This window comes from Lagopus muta, chromosome 16 (assembly GCF_023343835.1).
Source record: "Lagopus muta isolate bLagMut1 chromosome 16, bLagMut1 primary, whole genome shotgun sequence".
NCBI classification, from domain to species: Eukaryota; Metazoa; Chordata; class Aves; order Galliformes; family Phasianidae; genus Lagopus; species Lagopus muta.
In genome coordinates this window covers 3,941,050-3,957,925 of record NC_064448.1, presented here as the reverse complement: position 1 = coordinate 3,957,925, position 16,876 = coordinate 3,941,050, and the positions used below count along the sequence as shown (strand labels likewise).

General features: G+C 58.7%; 1 protein-coding gene across 5 annotated transcripts; it reads left to right on the top strand.

Annotated features, from left to right (window-relative positions):
- Positions 1-777: 777 nt before the first annotated feature.
- On the top strand, positions 778-12,774 carry HM13 (histocompatibility minor 13). Of its 5 annotated transcripts, XM_048962558.1 has the most exons (14): positions 778-996; positions 2,091-2,189; positions 3,329-3,411; positions 4,322-4,410; positions 5,122-5,207; positions 5,323-5,448; positions 7,184-7,241; positions 7,715-7,798; positions 8,117-8,153; positions 9,199-9,301; positions 9,765-9,850; positions 11,524-11,613; positions 11,780-11,969; positions 12,393-12,774. In XM_048962558.1, the coding sequence occupies exons 1-13, from the start codon at positions 826-828 to the stop codon at positions 11,928-11,930; spliced, it is 1,263 nt and encodes a 420-aa protein (XP_048818515.1). In that variant the 5' UTR covers positions 778-825; the 3' UTR covers positions 11,931-11,969; positions 12,393-12,774. The 5 variants fall into 5 exon arrangements, with proteins under 5 accessions (XP_048818515.1, XP_048818518.1, XP_048818517.1 ...); XM_048962561.1 differs by lacking the exon at positions 11,524-11,613; XM_048962560.1 differs by lacking the exon at positions 11,780-11,969.
- The last annotated feature ends 4,102 nt before the right edge of the window (positions 12,775-16,876 follow it).

Sequence of the window (16,876 nt, the reverse complement as noted above, 5' to 3'; positions counted from 1 at the left end):
CAGGACTCCCAGACCTGGTTCACACGTGGTACGGGCTCGGCTCTGTTCTGCATCCCATCCTCTGTCTCCCTTCAAAAAATGCTGTCCATACTTAGGCAGCCACCGCCGTGTTCCCCTCTCAGGCAGAATGTCAGCACAGATCCTCGCAGTGGGGTAAACATGTCCGAGCTGACACAGCGCAGTGTCCCAGCACTGCAATCCATCAGCAGGACCAACCTCGTGCCACGGCATCGGCAGCCATCGGGCATCCCGAGTTGGAAGGGATCCGATCGAAATCTTCCATCCCGCCAACCTCAGGGCGATCCGCTCCTCCTGCCGGGAGGGCACTGGGATCCCCCGGACCCCGCAGCACAAAATCATTCCCCCTTCCTCTCCATCCCTTCGGCCCGCAGCGCTCACTTTCACAGCCTCCCACCCAGGAGGCAAACCCTCTGCCTGCACACCCCACGCTGCACCGCAGCCCCCGCCGTGCCGCCCCGCGCCCTCCCAAGGGACAGCACTGGGGGACACAGCGCGACGTCTCCTCACTGAGGAGAGGGGGGGGTTTTGGCTTTCAGCGGTGGGATCCGGGCTCGGAGTCAGGCCGGACGGTGGAAGGCGGGGCTTGGGGGGGTTTGAGGAGGCAGCAGAATAGCCGGGCCCGGCCCCGTGGGCAGCAAAGCGAGCGCAGCGCCGCGCTCAGGCCTTGGCCCGGGCCGTAGGGGGGTGCAGCGCTCGGTCTCCTAGCAACGCGCCCCCTGTTGCCGGGCGCTGACGCGGCGCCGTGTGACGCACTTCCGGTCGGTAGGGGGGACGTGTCCCTGGCGCGCGGCGGGAGCAGGCGCCATGGCGGAGGCGCAGAACGGCAGCGCCGGGCCTCAGGCCGTGCCCGCCGCCGGCGCCCGGCCTCCCGCCACTCCCGAGGGCATCGCCCTGGCTTACGGCAGCCTCGTCCTCATGGCGCTGCTGCCCATCTTCTTCGGGGCTCTGCGCTCCGTCAGCTGCGCCAAGAGCAAGGTACCCCGGGCCTCCCGCCCCCGGCAGCGCGGCTCCCGCACGGCCGAGCGCCCCGTTCCGGCTGTACGGGACCTCGGAGCTCCCTGGGCGCTCGGCCGTCCCCGCTCCGCCTCGCTTCGAAACCCCCGCTGCTCCCCGCCGCACTACCTGGCTCCGGGCGGGCCCGGGTTCGTGTCCCAGCCCGGCTGCTGGGGGATGCGCGCGGGCCGCTCCGAGCTGTTGTTTTGAACCCCCGTTTCTGCCGCCGTGCTTCCGTTCAATGGTGTCAGCTGTTCTTACGGTCCGAGTGCCGGAGCTGCGTGCAGCAGGTCTGCGGCAGGGAATGGCTGTGGTGTTGTGGGGGTTTCTCTTCCTGCACACCGCGGGGAGCCGTGTCCCCTTGGGCAGCGGCTGTGCCTTGGCCACACTGCTGTTCTCTCGCGGTCGCTTTGCGCAGCGGCTCCTGCCAATGTACGCTTTAGGAAGTGACGGACTGGGGTGTTTGCTGCCCGAGATTCCAGCCCTGAGCACTGAGAGTGCAGCCCCTGTGCCTCCTGTGGTGGCAAAAGAGCTGGGCAGGCAATTGTCCTGCCCGGTGCTGGGGGTCTGCTTTGGGAAGTGGCTCAGAGGGGGTTTGGCTGTGTTGATGCACAGCTGTTTGGGGAACGAAGCGGTTTGAGGAATCTGGGTCTTCTGAACACAAGGAGTGGCTCAGAAGTGAGGTGAGCAATGAGAAGGTGATTGGAGAGAAACGGCATTCAGAGGGTGAGCAACATATGGTGTGCACAGATGGGGAGGCTGTGGGAACGGCCAGGCGCGAGCAGCGAGGTGCACAGCGTTGCTCTGAGCAAAAAAGGAGAAACGTCAGTATGGGAGGCAGGGTTTCTGCCTTCTCAGGAGGAAAAGTGCAGTGAATTGTGGCAGCCCTTGGAAAGACAAATGCAGGCAGGTCTGCTTTCTTCCATCTTGGGCTTTGCCTGCGATCCAATCGCAACCCTGCAGACGACTGGGAGCCAATGGCAGTGCTGCCATGGAGCCCTGAGTGTCTGCTCAGGTACAAAGCCAGAGCACAGGCCACAAGGTAATCCATTTGTGTCCTCTCCTTCCTTCCCTAGAACTCCTCAGAGATGCCAGAGACCATTACCAGCCGAGATGCTGCTCGTTTTCCCATTGTTGCCAGTTGCACCCTTCTGGGCCTCTACCTCTTCTTTAAAGTAAGTGAGCAAATGGTGTTGATGTGCCATGAACACACTGCCTGCCTCCTCCGTGCTGTGCCTGTTCTCAAGAGTTCTCCCCAGGCTGCATAGCCTTTGGGTAATTCAGAGCTGCTGAGAGTTGAGCTCACCCCTGGGCTCTTTGGGTGATCTGGAGGTGCACAAGCCGAAACTGGAGGGGGCTAAGCACTTCTGAATTGCAAATGCTGCTGTCTGTTGTGTTCCTTGCTGTGCTTCTGAAGATGTCTCAGCTGTGACCCTGGATAATTGCTGGTGAAGATGAGCTCATGAGTGAGCCCATGTGTGTCCAGATGAAGCCTCTTTAGATGTGCGGATCCAAGAAGCTGAGTTAATGAGTTCTTGAGTCACAGAGATGCAGTCCCAGCAGCAGATGCTTTAGGCCGTATGGAAAAGGTGCCTTGACTTCAAGCACCTCTGGTTCCCTGCTCAGACCAGCTCCTCCTTTAGGCCAGTGGCAGTAAGGCAGAGCATCCGCCAACCTTCTGCAGATGGTGGGATAATAAAGCAGCCCCCAGATCCACAGTTCTGGCCTTTGCAAGGATCCTCTGTGGGCACCAGGAAAGGACACATTGTAGCATGACACCGTGGAAACCACTGCATGTGGTTTTTCCGCTCCGTATTTGCATCCTGCTCTAAGCTCTGGTGCTCCAGCATTCTTCCTCCTGTGTGAGCACATAGGCTTTAGCACGTTCTGAATTAGGGATGTGATCCTGACGAAAGGCATTGTGTGTGTTGGAGGGCAGGAGATCTAATAATACCCTGCTAAAGTGGGGCAGGGAAGGCAGTGCTGCCCTGGGAGTGGCACGCTGCCTCGCTCTGCTCCTGCTGCGCTGTGGGGATGCAGTGGGGAGGCTCTGCCCTCCTTTCTGCAGCACAGGGGTTATTTTTTTTTTAACTGAGTGGCTCATAGATGTGTCACAACTCACAGGCCTGTTGCATTTGTTTTGCTCTTTCCAATTTATTTTATATTAGCAATGCAAGAATTTGGGTTATTTTGACTCTTCTTCCTGTTTCCCTGGGGCACGAACGGAGCAGCTGCCAGTTACCACATTAAGCACTTTCTTATGCTTCACGCTGGGAGAATGCAGTTGTAACCTCTCTGTGGTTTTGTCTTGCAGATATTCTCTCAAGAGTACATCAATCTTCTGCTTTCTATGTATTTCTTTGTGCTGGGGATCCTCGCCCTATCCCACACCATCAGGTAGGGTGCAGTCACGAGGCTGCAGGGTGTTGGGCTGATTTGGATGTTCTGGAGCCTTGGTGCTTCGAGGCAGAGCCAAGTCCTGGCTTGCTGCCTGTTTTGGTGGATCTGGACAGCTTTTTGGGGAGGCATGTCTTGAGTGTGCTGTGAGCCCTTCCTAGGGGAGCCAGGTCATCCCAAAGGCTCAGGAGTCCTTCCTGCCTTGAGCTCCTGGTAGTGTGGGTCCCACCAACATCACACCCCAAGGAGCTGCTCTGGCCTGGCACTGTCCTCACTGCTCTGTGGAGGGCAGAGCTCCTCAACACCCCTGTTCTCTTTTCTGGAACAGTTGAAACTGGCAGCTGGATCTTGTGGCACCATCCTTGATGTCTTGCAGTACCGTTTGGTGCAAAGTGCTGAAACCTCGTGCTGTTTGAGTAACAGATGCACTAAAATCTGTTTCCTGTTTCCTGAGCTGTGGGACACTGGGGGCTAGATGCTTTCCCTAGAGCAGTTCTGCTGTTCTGCTCAGGCTTCATCATTGCTCTCAGCTCGGTAGCAGAGCTGTCTTCTAGTGGCATAGTCAGTTCTGGGTGAGCAGACCTGTACAGTGTGTGGGGACTGTTTGTCTCCAGTGTGTGCACACCAAGGATGGGTTCTTGCTTCCTGCACGTGATGCTTTGTGTCTCTTTCCTTAGAGAGTTTCTAGGGACAGCCACAAGCAGGCAAATCAGACCTCTGGGGAGGATGAGCTCCCCTGCTTGGTGACAAGCTGGGGATTACACTAGATCCCTGACGTGGCAAAAATTGAGACTTCCTTGTCCTGCTGGGAGGCTGACACTTCATGCTGCAGTGCTGTCTTGCAGAGGTGCAGGCAGGGCCCCGTGTGGGGTTTCTCTAGAACTCTCCTTTTCTCCAACTTTCGTTTCAGCCCCATGATGAACAGATTCTTCCCTGCAAATTTCCCCAACAAACAGTACCAGCTCCTCTTCACCCAGGGCTCCGGGGAGAGCAAGGAAGGTACGCTGGCTTGCCAGTCTGTTTCTGTTTCTTGCTCGCTTGTTTCAACATGCAGCCCTTTAAAACAGCCTCAGAGACTTGCTTCTTGCTCCTTGCTGTGCCTTGTGTGTCCTACTGTAAGCCCTGCCAGCTCTGCACAGACATGTGCTTCATCTTACACTGGCTGGCACTCTCCCTGTTGATCACCTGTGCCTGGCAGGGAAGCCCCAGAAACAGTGTTACAGAGGGGAAGCTGATGTTAAATGCATGCATTTTAAGCTCACTGGATGATGTAGTACTGACTGCAGTGCTGCCTCCACTGGTCTGACTCAAGTCTCTGCACTGGTAGGCTGTGATTTGGTAAGTGTCTGCCCTGTAGCTTTACTGGTAAAGGAATACTTCAACTGATACCAGCAGGAGTTAACTGGGTGCAGGAAGAGTGAGCAGATCCACCATAGGAGAGTGTCTGAATCCAATTTCCTTGCTGACAGAAGTATCACAGATGCTGTCCATGTGGCAGAGTCTGACAAGAAGGTCTGGTCTTGCCAGTGCAGGCTGCATGCTCACGTGCAGGTTGGATGTGGTGACTGTGGATGTGCAGGAGTCCCCTCTTCTGGGGCTGCAGCACTGCAGTCTGTGTTGGTGCCTGCTGTGAACTTGGCCTTCTCTGCTCTGCACAGGAAGGAGAGCTGGCAGGGCTGCCTCAAGCATGACTTCTGTGTTTTATTGCAGAAATAGTGAATTACGAGTTTGACACCAAGGATCTCGTGTGCCTGGCCCTGAGCAGTGTTGTTGGGGTCTGGTACCTGCTGAGGAAGGTGAGTGGGCCTCAAATGTCCCTGGGGGGTGCTGGGCTAAGACTGGGGTTTGGGGTGCAAGACCATGGCTCTGCATGTGTCGTGGAACCCAGATCTCCTTTTCTGTTGTTTTCAGCACTGGATTGCCAACAATCTCTTCGGGCTGGCGTTTTCCCTCAATGGAGTGGAGCTGCTGCACTTGAACAACGTCAGCACTGGCTGCATCTTGCTTGGGGGCCTCTTCATCTACGACGTCTTCTGGGTAAACAGGAGCTTTCCCTGGGGCAGATGCGAGTTGCAGCCATTGGCAGAAGGCATGTGCGTGGCCTTGTGCCTCTTCAGAGGCAGCATGCTGGCTGGACATGAACTTTTACTCAGGATTTCCATCTCCTCAGCCCAAAAGGGTGTGGTGGGGATGATGACAGAATCAAATGATGACAGAATGGGGATCACCAATTGTATCTTAAAAAATATTTGACTTGGAGATCCCAGCGTGGGCAGGGATCTCATCTGGGAGCCTGGCTGTTGTAGGCTGCCCATGTGTTCAGCACATCCCGTCCTGGTGATCTGCATTTATAACTGAGGGCTGCCCTGTGCCTGGCTGACAGATGAGGCTGCTCTGGGATAACGCCGATCCTGCTTGTATTAGTTCTTCAGCTCTGTCATCTGGCAGCTTCCTTAGCATCCTTCTGTTCTCTTGCACAGAGAACTAAATACTGGAGTGCTTCCAGGCATTTTCCCTCAGCCAGTACAGCACTCCAATGTCTTTATTCTGAGGTTCTCCTTATCTTTCTGCAGGGATTCTGAATCCCTTTTTCATGAGTCCTGTGTAATGTCTGTATTCCTCGGTTTTTCCTGCCTGCATCCACTTTCTGAATTACTCTGTTTCCAGAAGCCTTAAAACTTGCATACCTTGAGGTCTGTCCAGCAGTGCTACAGCTGCCTGAGTAATCCCTCACTGTTTAAGCCTGGCTACTGTGTCTTATTTTGTACTTGGCCAGTGCTGCCTGTGTCAGAGGTGTCAGCTGTGCAGCTTCTTGGTCTGCATGCTGCTTCCTCCAGTGCAGTGGCCTGGGAGCAGTTAGCCTTACCAGTGCCTTGTGCTCTGCTTGGGGTGTGAGCATCCTCAGGATGTTTTGGAAAACACAATGCTCCATGTTCTTCGCTTCCTGCTGCTGCCCATCAAGGCTGGCATTCCTGATCAGTCTCTCTAAAGTGGAGAACCCTTTGCTGTGCCCTTCTGCAGGGATCAGGCACTTGGATCTTGGCACGGATTTAATTGCAGTGAGATCCAAGGAGGGTTTCAAGAAGGAAAAGGAATTGCTCAGTCAACCAATGATACGGTGTCCCTGCATAATCCTGAGGAGAACTTGCATATAGTGCTTTTTGCTGGTCTCACTGTAGAGTCCTGTCAGTCACTTCCTGGCAAAGTGCAGAGCATACAGACCTTGGAGTGTTTGCTCTAGGACTTCTCATTAATCACTAGCTCTAGCATTAGCCAGTGTGTGCTTTATTTGCTTACTGCTGGTGTAGCCAAGACTGGAGGCTGGGAGCTGGAAAGGAACAGAAATAAGGGTGGTTGACCTGTGTGCTTACAGTCCATTCTCCAAAAAATGCCAACGTTTAAAGCTGACAGTGCAGTAGTGATGAATGACCTCAGGGCAAAATGTTGCTTGTCTGGTGAGTGCTCTGGTCCCTGTTGAAGCAGGCAGCCTGCTGGTGGTCAGGACCCTGAGCCGAGGGCTCCTACTCACAGTAACACCCTGCACCCTTTCACATGTTGTGTCACATTGGCTCAGTGGGGCTGAATGCAGCCTGGTTGGTGCTGCAGGCCCAATGGTTTCCCTCCGTGTGCCCTCTCCCCAGGAGCTGGGATAGCCTGTCTGTATCCTCTCGGTACTGCTGGTGGGGAAAACTGCCTGTAGCTTCATGCCACTGATGGTATGCCTGTCCCCCATGCAGCCATGGTCACCCCCGACTCCTCTGCTTTCCCTTAGGTTTTCGGTACCAACGTGATGGTGACAGTTGCCAAATCGTTTGAGGCCCCAATAAAACGTGAGTAGCTGTTCCCTGTGTGCAGGAGCAGCAGCTTCATGCTCTACCCATGGCTCTGCCCCAGCCACTGGGTTTGGAAGACAAGATGAAGGCAGGAAGGGGCTTCTAGAACCACTTGCATTAGCCAGGTGTTGGGGAGGGACTGCAGAGCCTTTAGCTGGCTGGATTCACCAGCACTGCCAGGGGTGGCAGTTAGCCCAAACCCAACAACAGCAATGCTGGAGGGGTGAATTGAGGGGTTGCAGGGTGGGCAGTGGCTTCTGTCCTGGGAGTTGTGGATGAAACCTGCAAGTGGGGCAGGTCCTGAATCCTTCAGTTTCCCATCCAGTGCCCAGGGTTGGAGCAGGGGAGCCGCAGAGGCCTGGGGTAGGGCTGGAGGTCCTGCCTTTGTCCCTTTGTCACTTTTTGCCAGGCTCAGCAGTGCTGAGTCTGCTCAGCCCATTCTCTCCTTCACTGCCTTTCTCTGCTCGTAGTGGTTTTCCCTCAGGACCTGCTGGAGAAGGGCCTGGAGGCTGACAACTTTGCCATGCTGGGGCTTGGAGACATTGTCATTCCAGGTAAGGACACGAGGGAGGACAGGACCGGGATTGCCTCTGAATTGGCCGTGGGGAGCTGAGCAGGCAGCTTCCTCACCTCACCTTGCTTTGCCTTCTGTTCTGCCAGAGCCCCACAGCCTCCCACCTGGGCTGGGTGCTGCACGAGTGCCAGAGCCCCGTGGGTGTCCCACCACAGCCAGGCACTGTGCAGCCCTGTCCCCGTGCCGTCCCTGTGCCTCGTGCCACGAGAGGGCACTGTGAGCCCAGGGATGGCCGCACGGGGGCAGTGGGGTTGCTCAGCCTTTTGTCGGCCTCCATCCTCTCTCCTTCTCCCTGCAGGGATCTTCATCGCCTTGCTGCTGCGCTTTGACATCAGGTGAGTGGGTGGTCGGGAAGGGAGCTGACAGGTTGAATCTTGCAGTCTCGTGAGCTGTTTGTTGTAGAAGAAAAGGACAGGCTGGTAGCACAGTTATGCTCTCATCTGGGGCTTGGGGTGGGGATGTGGAAGAGCAGCAGGAAGAGCGAGGTGCAGGAGGAAGCTCTTGGAAACGCAGAGATGAGCAGGGCTGGGGTGTGGGTAAGTCCTGAATGCTGGGGTGAGCGTTGCTGTGCATAGGGCAGAAAGGCAAGCCTTGGGAGGGGGCCAGGCCAGCAGCATTGTTGGGCCTCACTGGCTCACACACCAAAGTGCAGGAGCTGTGCAGAGAAGGGGGGGGGGGGGGGGGAGAAGCAGAGACAGCGTGGGAAAGAGCTGAGATGCTGGCAGCTGGGACGTGCTGCTCACACGGGTGCCAGTCAAGGCCTGGCAGTGCTCACTGCCTCTGGGCAGATGCTGGGGAACGCAGCTCCTTCCTACGCAGGGAGCTGCACCTGCCACCAGGGTGTAGCTTTCAGCAGTTACCCCACACTGAATGTCTCCAGCTCAGGAGCAGCTGGGAACGGGCAGCTTCGTGCCACCGCCATGGTGTGGCCTCATTCCTGTTGTTGTTGCACAGACCCTCCCAGTCTGTGCCAGCCTTTCCAGGTGTTCCCACCCACATCCTGCTTGCACCTGCTGGGAATCCCAGCTCCTGCAGCCTGCCCATAATAAAACACCGTGTGCTGGAGCGGGCTGCCAGGGGAAAGCAGCTGTGGGACCTCTCCTGTGTCCCAGCCTTGACCCCTATGCTCTGCAGCTGTCCAGCAGCAGGGTTGTGCACCTCCTTCCCTTTCCCACCGCCGTGCATTGGTGTTAACCCATCCAGGCCTGCACTGCATTCATGGGACTGGGGGCTGTGCTGGTGGCAGTGCCTGTGGTGGCCCATGAGCAGGGACAGAGCATGGCAGGAGATGCCCTGCATAGCTGAGCTGGCTCGTTTTCAGCCACTGGCACCCCAGAGCCCCAGCCCAAGACAAGTTTTGCTCTGTTCCCTTCCCTACAGCTTAAAGAAGAACACGCACACGTATTTCTACACCAGCTTTGTGGCCTACATTTTTGGGCTGGGCCTGACCATATTCATCATGCACATCTTCAAGCATGCCCAGGTAAGCTCTGCTTTGCTGCTTCACACAGATGCATGCAGTCTGACACGCCAGCCTGGCCACAAGTGTCCCACAGCACGCCAGGGAAAAAGTAGATGCATTCCTTCTCTTGGCTTTGCTTTTCCTGTGCCTTTCCCCCTGCTCAGAGCCCTGGAACTGAGCCCTGCTGGAGCAGGCAGCGTCACTCATCTGGATTAGTGCTCTGGGGGCTCTTTGCAGCTGAGCTGCCTTGAACTGCAGAGCAAGGGGGATTCTAGGAGCTGCATGCTGTGGGTGCTTTTGCCAGTCTGCGTGGAGGCCAAGTTAGAAGAAAAAATGAGCTGCTCTTGAAGCAGCTTTCTGGAGCTTTAACCAATCTGTGACAGATGCCACAGGTGCAGAGGGAGAAGGCCAGCATTCCCTGCCCTCCTACTGAGGATTGGGTTAATGTGTGGTTTGGTTTCACAATTGTTTTCCTTCCTGGCAGCCTGCTCTTCTGTACCTGGTCCCTGCGTGCATTGGATTCCCGCTTCTCGTGGCCTTGGCAAAAGGAGAAGTAACCGAAATGTTCAGGTGAGCCTCAGCTGGGGACAGAGCTGTTTTGCCTGTGGCGTTGGAGCGCGTGAAGCGTGCAGATGTTCCCAGGCCTGGGCACAGCTGGAGGGACGGGTTCATCTGGGCATGCTGTGTGTGTGAGTGCATGCATGTAGGCGGAGGGAGTGGGTCTGTGTTTCTACACGCTGGCCCTGGCTCCAGCCACCTCCTCGTAGCCGTGTGGGAGCCTTGGTGCCGTACCAACAGGCAGGCAGCATCTGGTGTTGCTTTACGCTCTGGTGACAAGCTCTTCCCATGTGCTGGCAGGCAGGGGAGGGTGGGACCGCACACCTGGTGCAGAGATACTTGGTCATTGTGTCCCAGGGCCTGTGGGTGGGGGAGAATGGAATTGGATCCAGCTGCGAGTGCAGCCAGGGCTGGTTCAAGCACATCCCAGCCTCTGTGCTTGGATAAAGGAGACGCTTTGCAACCCTGGGCCTGCAGAAATGGGGAAAGGGATCTAGAAAAAGGGGTCTTTGCTTTGCTGCACTCCTTCTCTTGAATGCTTTTATCCAGCCACTTCCCACTGACTGCAGACAGGTGGGCTTTGGTCTCCTGCATGCTGTCCCCTTGCTCCAGGCAGAGCAGATCCCCCTCCCCCTCAGGCTGCCAGAGAGCTGTTTATCCACTGTGCTGGCTGTTGTGTGCCTGAGGCTGTGGTGGCCCCAGCACAGCTGCTTGCCTGAAAACACCTGAAGCAAAGAAGGGAAGGGAGCATCCCACCAGGGCTGCTGGGGTTCCTGTGCTTGGGGGGGGGGACCAGTACAAGCCCCCACCGTGCTCAGAGGCAAAACAGTGCCTGAGTGGGGCCTGGGCTGTAGCAGCTGCACAGTGGGGAACAGGGCTGCCCCCGGCCTCCTTCCCCTCCCCTGGGAGATGCAGGTATGCGTGTTCCCACCGGGCTGTCAGCTGGGCTGGCTCCACAGCCCTGCAGCACCTGCCCCTGCTTTGATGTTTACTTCTGACGCTGCTGCAGGCACTGAGTGTCCTGGGATCGTCCTTCCTGTGCACCTGGGATCGTGCAGCCGCTCTCCCTGTGTGTGGTGACTCAGCTGCTCGCAGCAGCACCTCCTCTCTGTGCCAGGAAACACATGGGAGAGACGAGCTGCAGGGCTGGCCCCTGGGTCAGCAGTTGCCTATGGAGGAATAAGGACACGTAGAGCACTAAGCATGGGCTGCACCAGCAGCAAAGCTGCCTGCTCTCCCCCTGAAGTCACTCTATTTGCTGTCAGAGAAAGCAGGATGTGGCAAGGCTCCTAACCTGCAGGCCAGAGGCCCGTGCTGCAGGAATCCCCCCCCACCCAGGTGTGGCTCCCTTGCACCTTTGTGCTGCACCAGCTCCTCTGAGTCAATCCCTGGGGTCTCAGCCATGCATGAAGTGCCTGGGAGAGGGCAGCCAGGCTCTGTGCAGGCTGTGCTGCAGGGTAGGCAGTGGTAGCTCTGTGCTGCAGCCCTGGGGAAGGGGTCCTTGTGGAGCAGAGCTGGCTCAACCTTCTGAGCCTCCCACTCCCATCTGCTCTGCATCTTTAGATGTCAGGTGTGGGAAGACTCCTGTGTTCCTCCAGCCCCACGCAAGGCACTGGGTCTGCTGCCCACACAGCCCCTGTGCTGCTCTCGTTGCCAGCACAGCATCCAGGCTCCTACCCCCACAGGTTCCAGCTGTCCGGTTTCATGCATGCCTTCAGGAGCTGCTTCTTCCCTGAGTCTCAGCCCTCACAGCATGGCCCTGGGCCAGCCTGGAGGTACCAGCAGACGGAGGGGATCCTGTTCTGCCTGCACAGGGTGCTAGGTTTGCAGCTATCTCACTCAGAAACTCTTCTGCTTTTTCTTTCTGTTTCTCCTCCCCTCCCCCCTCTCCTTTCTGTCCTGTCCTTCCCCCTTTCCCTTCCTGCTTCCTGTCTCCTGCAGCTATGAGTCCTCTGCTGAAATCTTGCCGCACACACCAAGACTTACCCACTTCCCCACCGTGTCCGGCTCGCCAGCCAGCCTTGCTGATTCCATGCAGCAGAAACAGCCCTGTCCCCGCCGACGCCGGCAGCAAAGCCCCAGTGCCATGTAGCAATTGCACGCGGTGCCCTTTCTTTGTCGCTCTGGCCAGGTAGGGGCTTGTTCCAGCTCTGCCCTTTCCCCATGCAGCAGCTGTCACCTTACTGCTGTGGGCTGGCTGCCCCTCCTCTGCGAGGCAGAAATCATGAAAAGGGAAAGAGGCTGAAATCTCTGCCCTGGTGTGCTCACAGGTTTCCTCCGTTAGGGCCCAGTTGTGGAGCTGGCCTGGCCCCTCTGTGCCCCCCCTTCTTTCCCCCCTATGGCTGAGGGTGGTTGCAGTGGGGCAGCGCTCATCTCCCTATGGCCGGTGGCAGGAGCCCACCCTGACCTCAGTCACTGTACTGACTGTACAAACCCAAACACACAGTGCCAGGCTCCTGGGTGCACCAGGCTCTGGGCTGGGTTCTCACACATGCCAATCCCCAGAGAAGGGCTGACCCTGATAACCATTCTGCTCTCATTTCTCTGTCCCCAGCTATGAGGAGAGCTCTACCCCCAAGGAGGTGCTGAGGGCCTCCAAAGAGGAGACGATAGAAGGTGACAAGAAAGAGAAGTGACCTTGCCCATGGACCAACCCTGGCGCCGCTGGGCTGAGGCCCTTCCAGACCCTTTGCAAGTGACAGACGAAACAGTTGTGCCAGAGCATCGTGTTGTGTGTGTTGGAGCAGCCGCCCAGGTGGGGATTGATGTACACCACATATCCACCCCTCCTGCTGCCCCCCGGGGCCGTGCAGCCACACTCTCCTTTGCTTTGTCTCCTACGTGAGTGCAAAGCAGGCAGGGGACAAACCACAGGCCGGTTTTTAAATTTTGTATTGTGCATTTGCTTTCTCTCATATTAAACCATCTCAAAGGAAGGAGAGGTAAGGGGGCCGTGATTTTTGGCTGCTGGAACCTGGTGCACAAGCCACGGATGGGAGTCCTGACCCCTCCAGCAGCCTTTTTCTTTCTGTGAGGTTTGGGCCCCTGGTCTGGTCTGACTGTTTCTAAGAGACCTTCCCCTCCTGCAGTGCTCTGCTCTTCCCTGGCCTCTTGCCACAGACCCAGGTTTAGGGCCGTAGCTGCTGTGCCCAGTAGGGAAGTTTGAGTCCCTGGGGTAGGAGGGGGCTGTGTGCAGCTCACAGCACGCAGTGTCATCCATGGCTGCCTCAGGGCCTGCGTGTGGAGGATCCTGCATCTCTCTAGCTGTCCCCTCTGCCAGAATAAATAGAAAGTGCTCACTGGCTTGGCAGCCCCTCCACAAAAGCCATATTGAGCTATTATTCCCCACGTCGGCTGTGAGCACTAAAAGTGGCGCCTTGCGTTCTGCCATCTAATGACCCTTCGCAGCCTCCTACAGATGTTTTCTATGACTTACAGCTCCTTTTCCAACAGCCCTGTCCGCAAAAACAAGAGGGGCCACTTTAATTCCAATTAAATACCTCCAGCTAAGCAAACAGTGTGCAGCAGGGCCTGGGCACGGTGCGGCCGACAGGCCCGGCCCATGGAGTCGCTGAGTCTAGACTCCAGATGTGATTTCAGCAGCCTCCAGCGTCCCATGGAAAATGACACGGGCTGTGCCGTGGGGTGCTGCGCCCTGCCTGGGGCTGTGGGTCCGGACCCACAACCTGTGGGGCTCTGCCTCCTCCCAGGCTTGAGCATCCTAGTGCCCCAATGCTTTTGCGCTCATCCCCGTGCAGCTTTTGGGGTTCTGAAGGATTCAGGACTGCGTTGGGGCCCACGCCGTACCCTAGGCTTCGCCCTTGCATTGCCTGCTGCCTCCTCGCTCCCTCCTCCTGCCCACAGAGCTGAGGGCAGCGGGAGCACAGCGGGTTGCTGGGAGCTCTCCAAGAGCTCACGGCTGCGCCATGAAGAGCGGAAGGCACTGAGAGGGGAGAGCGGGGTCACCCCAGCCCTGCCTGGTCGATAAGCGGGGCAGGGCCCGGAGGGAAGGAAGCGTTCAGGCCCTGCAAGGAGCTGGGAGCAAAGCTGGCGCCTGGGCGGCCCCGGGCTCACCCGCCCGTGCTGCACCTGGGTCCTGCAGAGGCTGCACGGCTCCGCTCTGTCTGGGCCACCTTCCCCTCCCCGCAGGGTCCCTCCGGCTTAGGGGGAGGACACGGAAATGCAAACGCCCCGGCTCCGGTGTGAAACCTCAATGTGTGGAGCTGGGGGACAGGACAGAGCCAGCCTGCTGCAGCTGTGGAGCTTAGAGTTGGAAAGCTATGCAGATGTCTGTGGGCATGCGCCCCTTTTGCCAGGGGTTGTAGCTGAGCCCTGTGCCCCAGCGGGATGGGCTGTGGGTGCAAAGGGGGTTCAGATGTCAAACACGGGTTAAGAAGTGTTGGTGCTTGGGGTTGCCGCTCACAACCATGTGTTTTACCCAGCAGGGATGTGGGGATGTGTGCTGGATGCAGCACCCCACTGCATCTGCTTTGTCCAAGCATCCCCCAGCCCAGCTGCAGCACCAGGGGACGGAGATGCCTAGTGCAGACTGTGGGGGTGCTGCTGATGAGAGCCGGGGTCCCACGGAGTGCCGGCGCCTGACCGTCGGCTGTGAGCTGGGAGAGGAAGCAGGAGAGAGCAGCCCCATCCCCGGCCTGCTGGCGAGGAGGGGCAGGAAGCTGGAATAAATCCCAGGAAGGGCCGCCTGGCTCCAGCTGGTCTGGGCTGCAGCGGATGGAGCCGGGAACGGGAAGGGAGAAGGTGGGAGGGGAACGCAGGGGGGCTTTTCTCAGGCCTCAGCCCTTCTCCAGCTGTGTAACGGGTGCCGGTGGCCACACGGCAAGGTTGGAGCTCCACAGTGCCCCGCTCTGCCAGGAGCCCTATTCAGGGTAGGGTGGGGTGCTGAGGAGCCATATGGTAGGGGTGGCTAAGCTGGAGGCAATGCACAGCCCCAATCTGGGTTTTGGGGAGTGTATTCACAGCTGGGGGCCTCCATTCGCTTGGAGGACAGCCAGCCTGAATCCTGGTGTCTGCAGATCTGTGCATCCATGCAGGTCCGTGCTGCTCAGCCGTGTGTCTGCATCCCGATCTGTGCTACTGGGACGCGTTGTCCTTCCTGAGTCTATCACACTGCTGCTGCTGCTTGGGCTGCAAAATCCATCCTAAGCCCCAGCCCCCAAAATGCAGCCAAGCTGCGGAGCCCTGCACGAGGCTGGGTGCTGCCACGGGGCTGTGGCAGCGTCCCCATCATCTCCACAGCACAGGCGGTGCAGCTGTGCCCTGTGTGGTCCCTCCGGTGCCGCGGTGGGGGGAACGGCCGGAGGCTTTGAAGTGCTCTGCTGCTGGGCAACCCCTGCTCGGCGCAAAGCAGCCACAATCCCGGCCAGGCTGCGCCCCGCCAGCGCCATATGGCCGAGGCCGCTGTTACCGAACCGTGTGCCCCTTTCCCAGAATTGAGATGGAAATGAAGCCATCCGTCTTGCCCGCAGACACCGGCGCACCCGCTCCCAACTGCGGCCGAGGCAGCGGTGCAGGGCTGGCATCCCCGGCACCCCAACGTGCCAAGGGGGGGTCCCTCAGAGCCACCTAAGGGAATGGGGCGACCACGGGACACCCATCGCTGTCCCCTCACCACCCGGGGTGGCCGATGCTCAGGGCTGGCTCATCCCAGCCGTGGCGTATTGTTGGCGGTGCAGCTGGCGGGCGCCCGGCTCTGCTGAAAGGCATTCCTGTGCACAATGTCCTCGGCCTCCCCGCCGCGGCCAGGCCAGCACCGCCAGATGGGGGCTAATTAGTGGCTTTGAGAGCCGTGGTGGGAACCGGGCAGCACCAGGCCCTCCGCGGGGCTCTGAATGGAGGGGGCGACCCCAGAGCTGTGCCCACCCTGGGAACCGCACTGGGACAGAGGGATGGTGACAGAGAGCTGGAGGTGCTCACAAAGGCAGCGGGGTGGGGGTGGAGGGGGCAGAGGGATGGAGGGACTGGGGGATGCGGCTCTCACAGCCAGGCTGGCAGGGCAGAGCCGAAGGTGATGGGGTTAAAGGCCCTCTGTGTGCAGAGCTCTCCAGGACTGCTCCCTGTTTGCAGAGGAGGAGGATGAGGGGAGGCCTTTAACTCACTGCGATCCAGGGAAGGCTGCTGCGGCTCTGCACAGAGCCATGGGATGGACACAGGGGGGAGGAGGGGGTGTCTGACCTACAACAAACCCCTGTCACGAGGGCAGGACGGCGCGGCCCCTTGCAGCCACAGCAACGCCTGCGCACCGACCCCCCGCACAGCGTACCTGCTGTATGCACGTGCATCTGTCCACGCGTGTTTCTGCATCCACATACGTGCATGTGTGTGTGTGCATCTACGAGGTTTTGTGCGTGTGAACCTCTCGTGCGTGTGTGTGCACACCTACGTACCCACGTGTCCGCGCTGCCCGCACGGTGCCCGAAGGCCCGCAGCTGTGCCGGGGGGGGGGGGTCCCCACGCAGCCACTCCGCTCGGTGCTGCCCGGCCCCCGCAAAGCCGTGACCGCACCTCCCTGCAGGTGTGAGCTAAGGTAGCGATCATTAACGCTAATTAACGCTTAGATCGGAAGCCCTTTAGGGCAGGGACTGGGTTTCTGTTTCGTCTTCAGACCGCACGAAGTTTTCCACCGCCCAACCGGCCCCAGGTGCCGCTCACCGGCGCCCCGAGCTGGGTGTCACCGTGTCCCCATGGGGGTGGCCGTGTTCCCGCGTTCCCGTGTCTCCTTAGGGGTGGCCGTGTCCCGTTCCCGGGTCGGGCTGCAGGTGCCCCCCCCCCCCCCGCCCCACTCCGCCCCCGTCGCCATGGGCACCGCCCGCGCGGCGCCGCGCTGACAGCGCGCGGAGTTTTATGAATGGGTGACGTCACGGCCCTGGCGTCTAACGGTCTGGGGAGGCGGGAGGAGGGGGGGGGGGGGCTACACGGGGCCCTGGGGGCTGCAGTGAGCGCGTGGGGTCGGCAGGGCTGGGAGAGGGAGAAGAGGGAGAAGAGGGAGAGAGGCTGCGGGAAGCGCGGGGCTGCGTG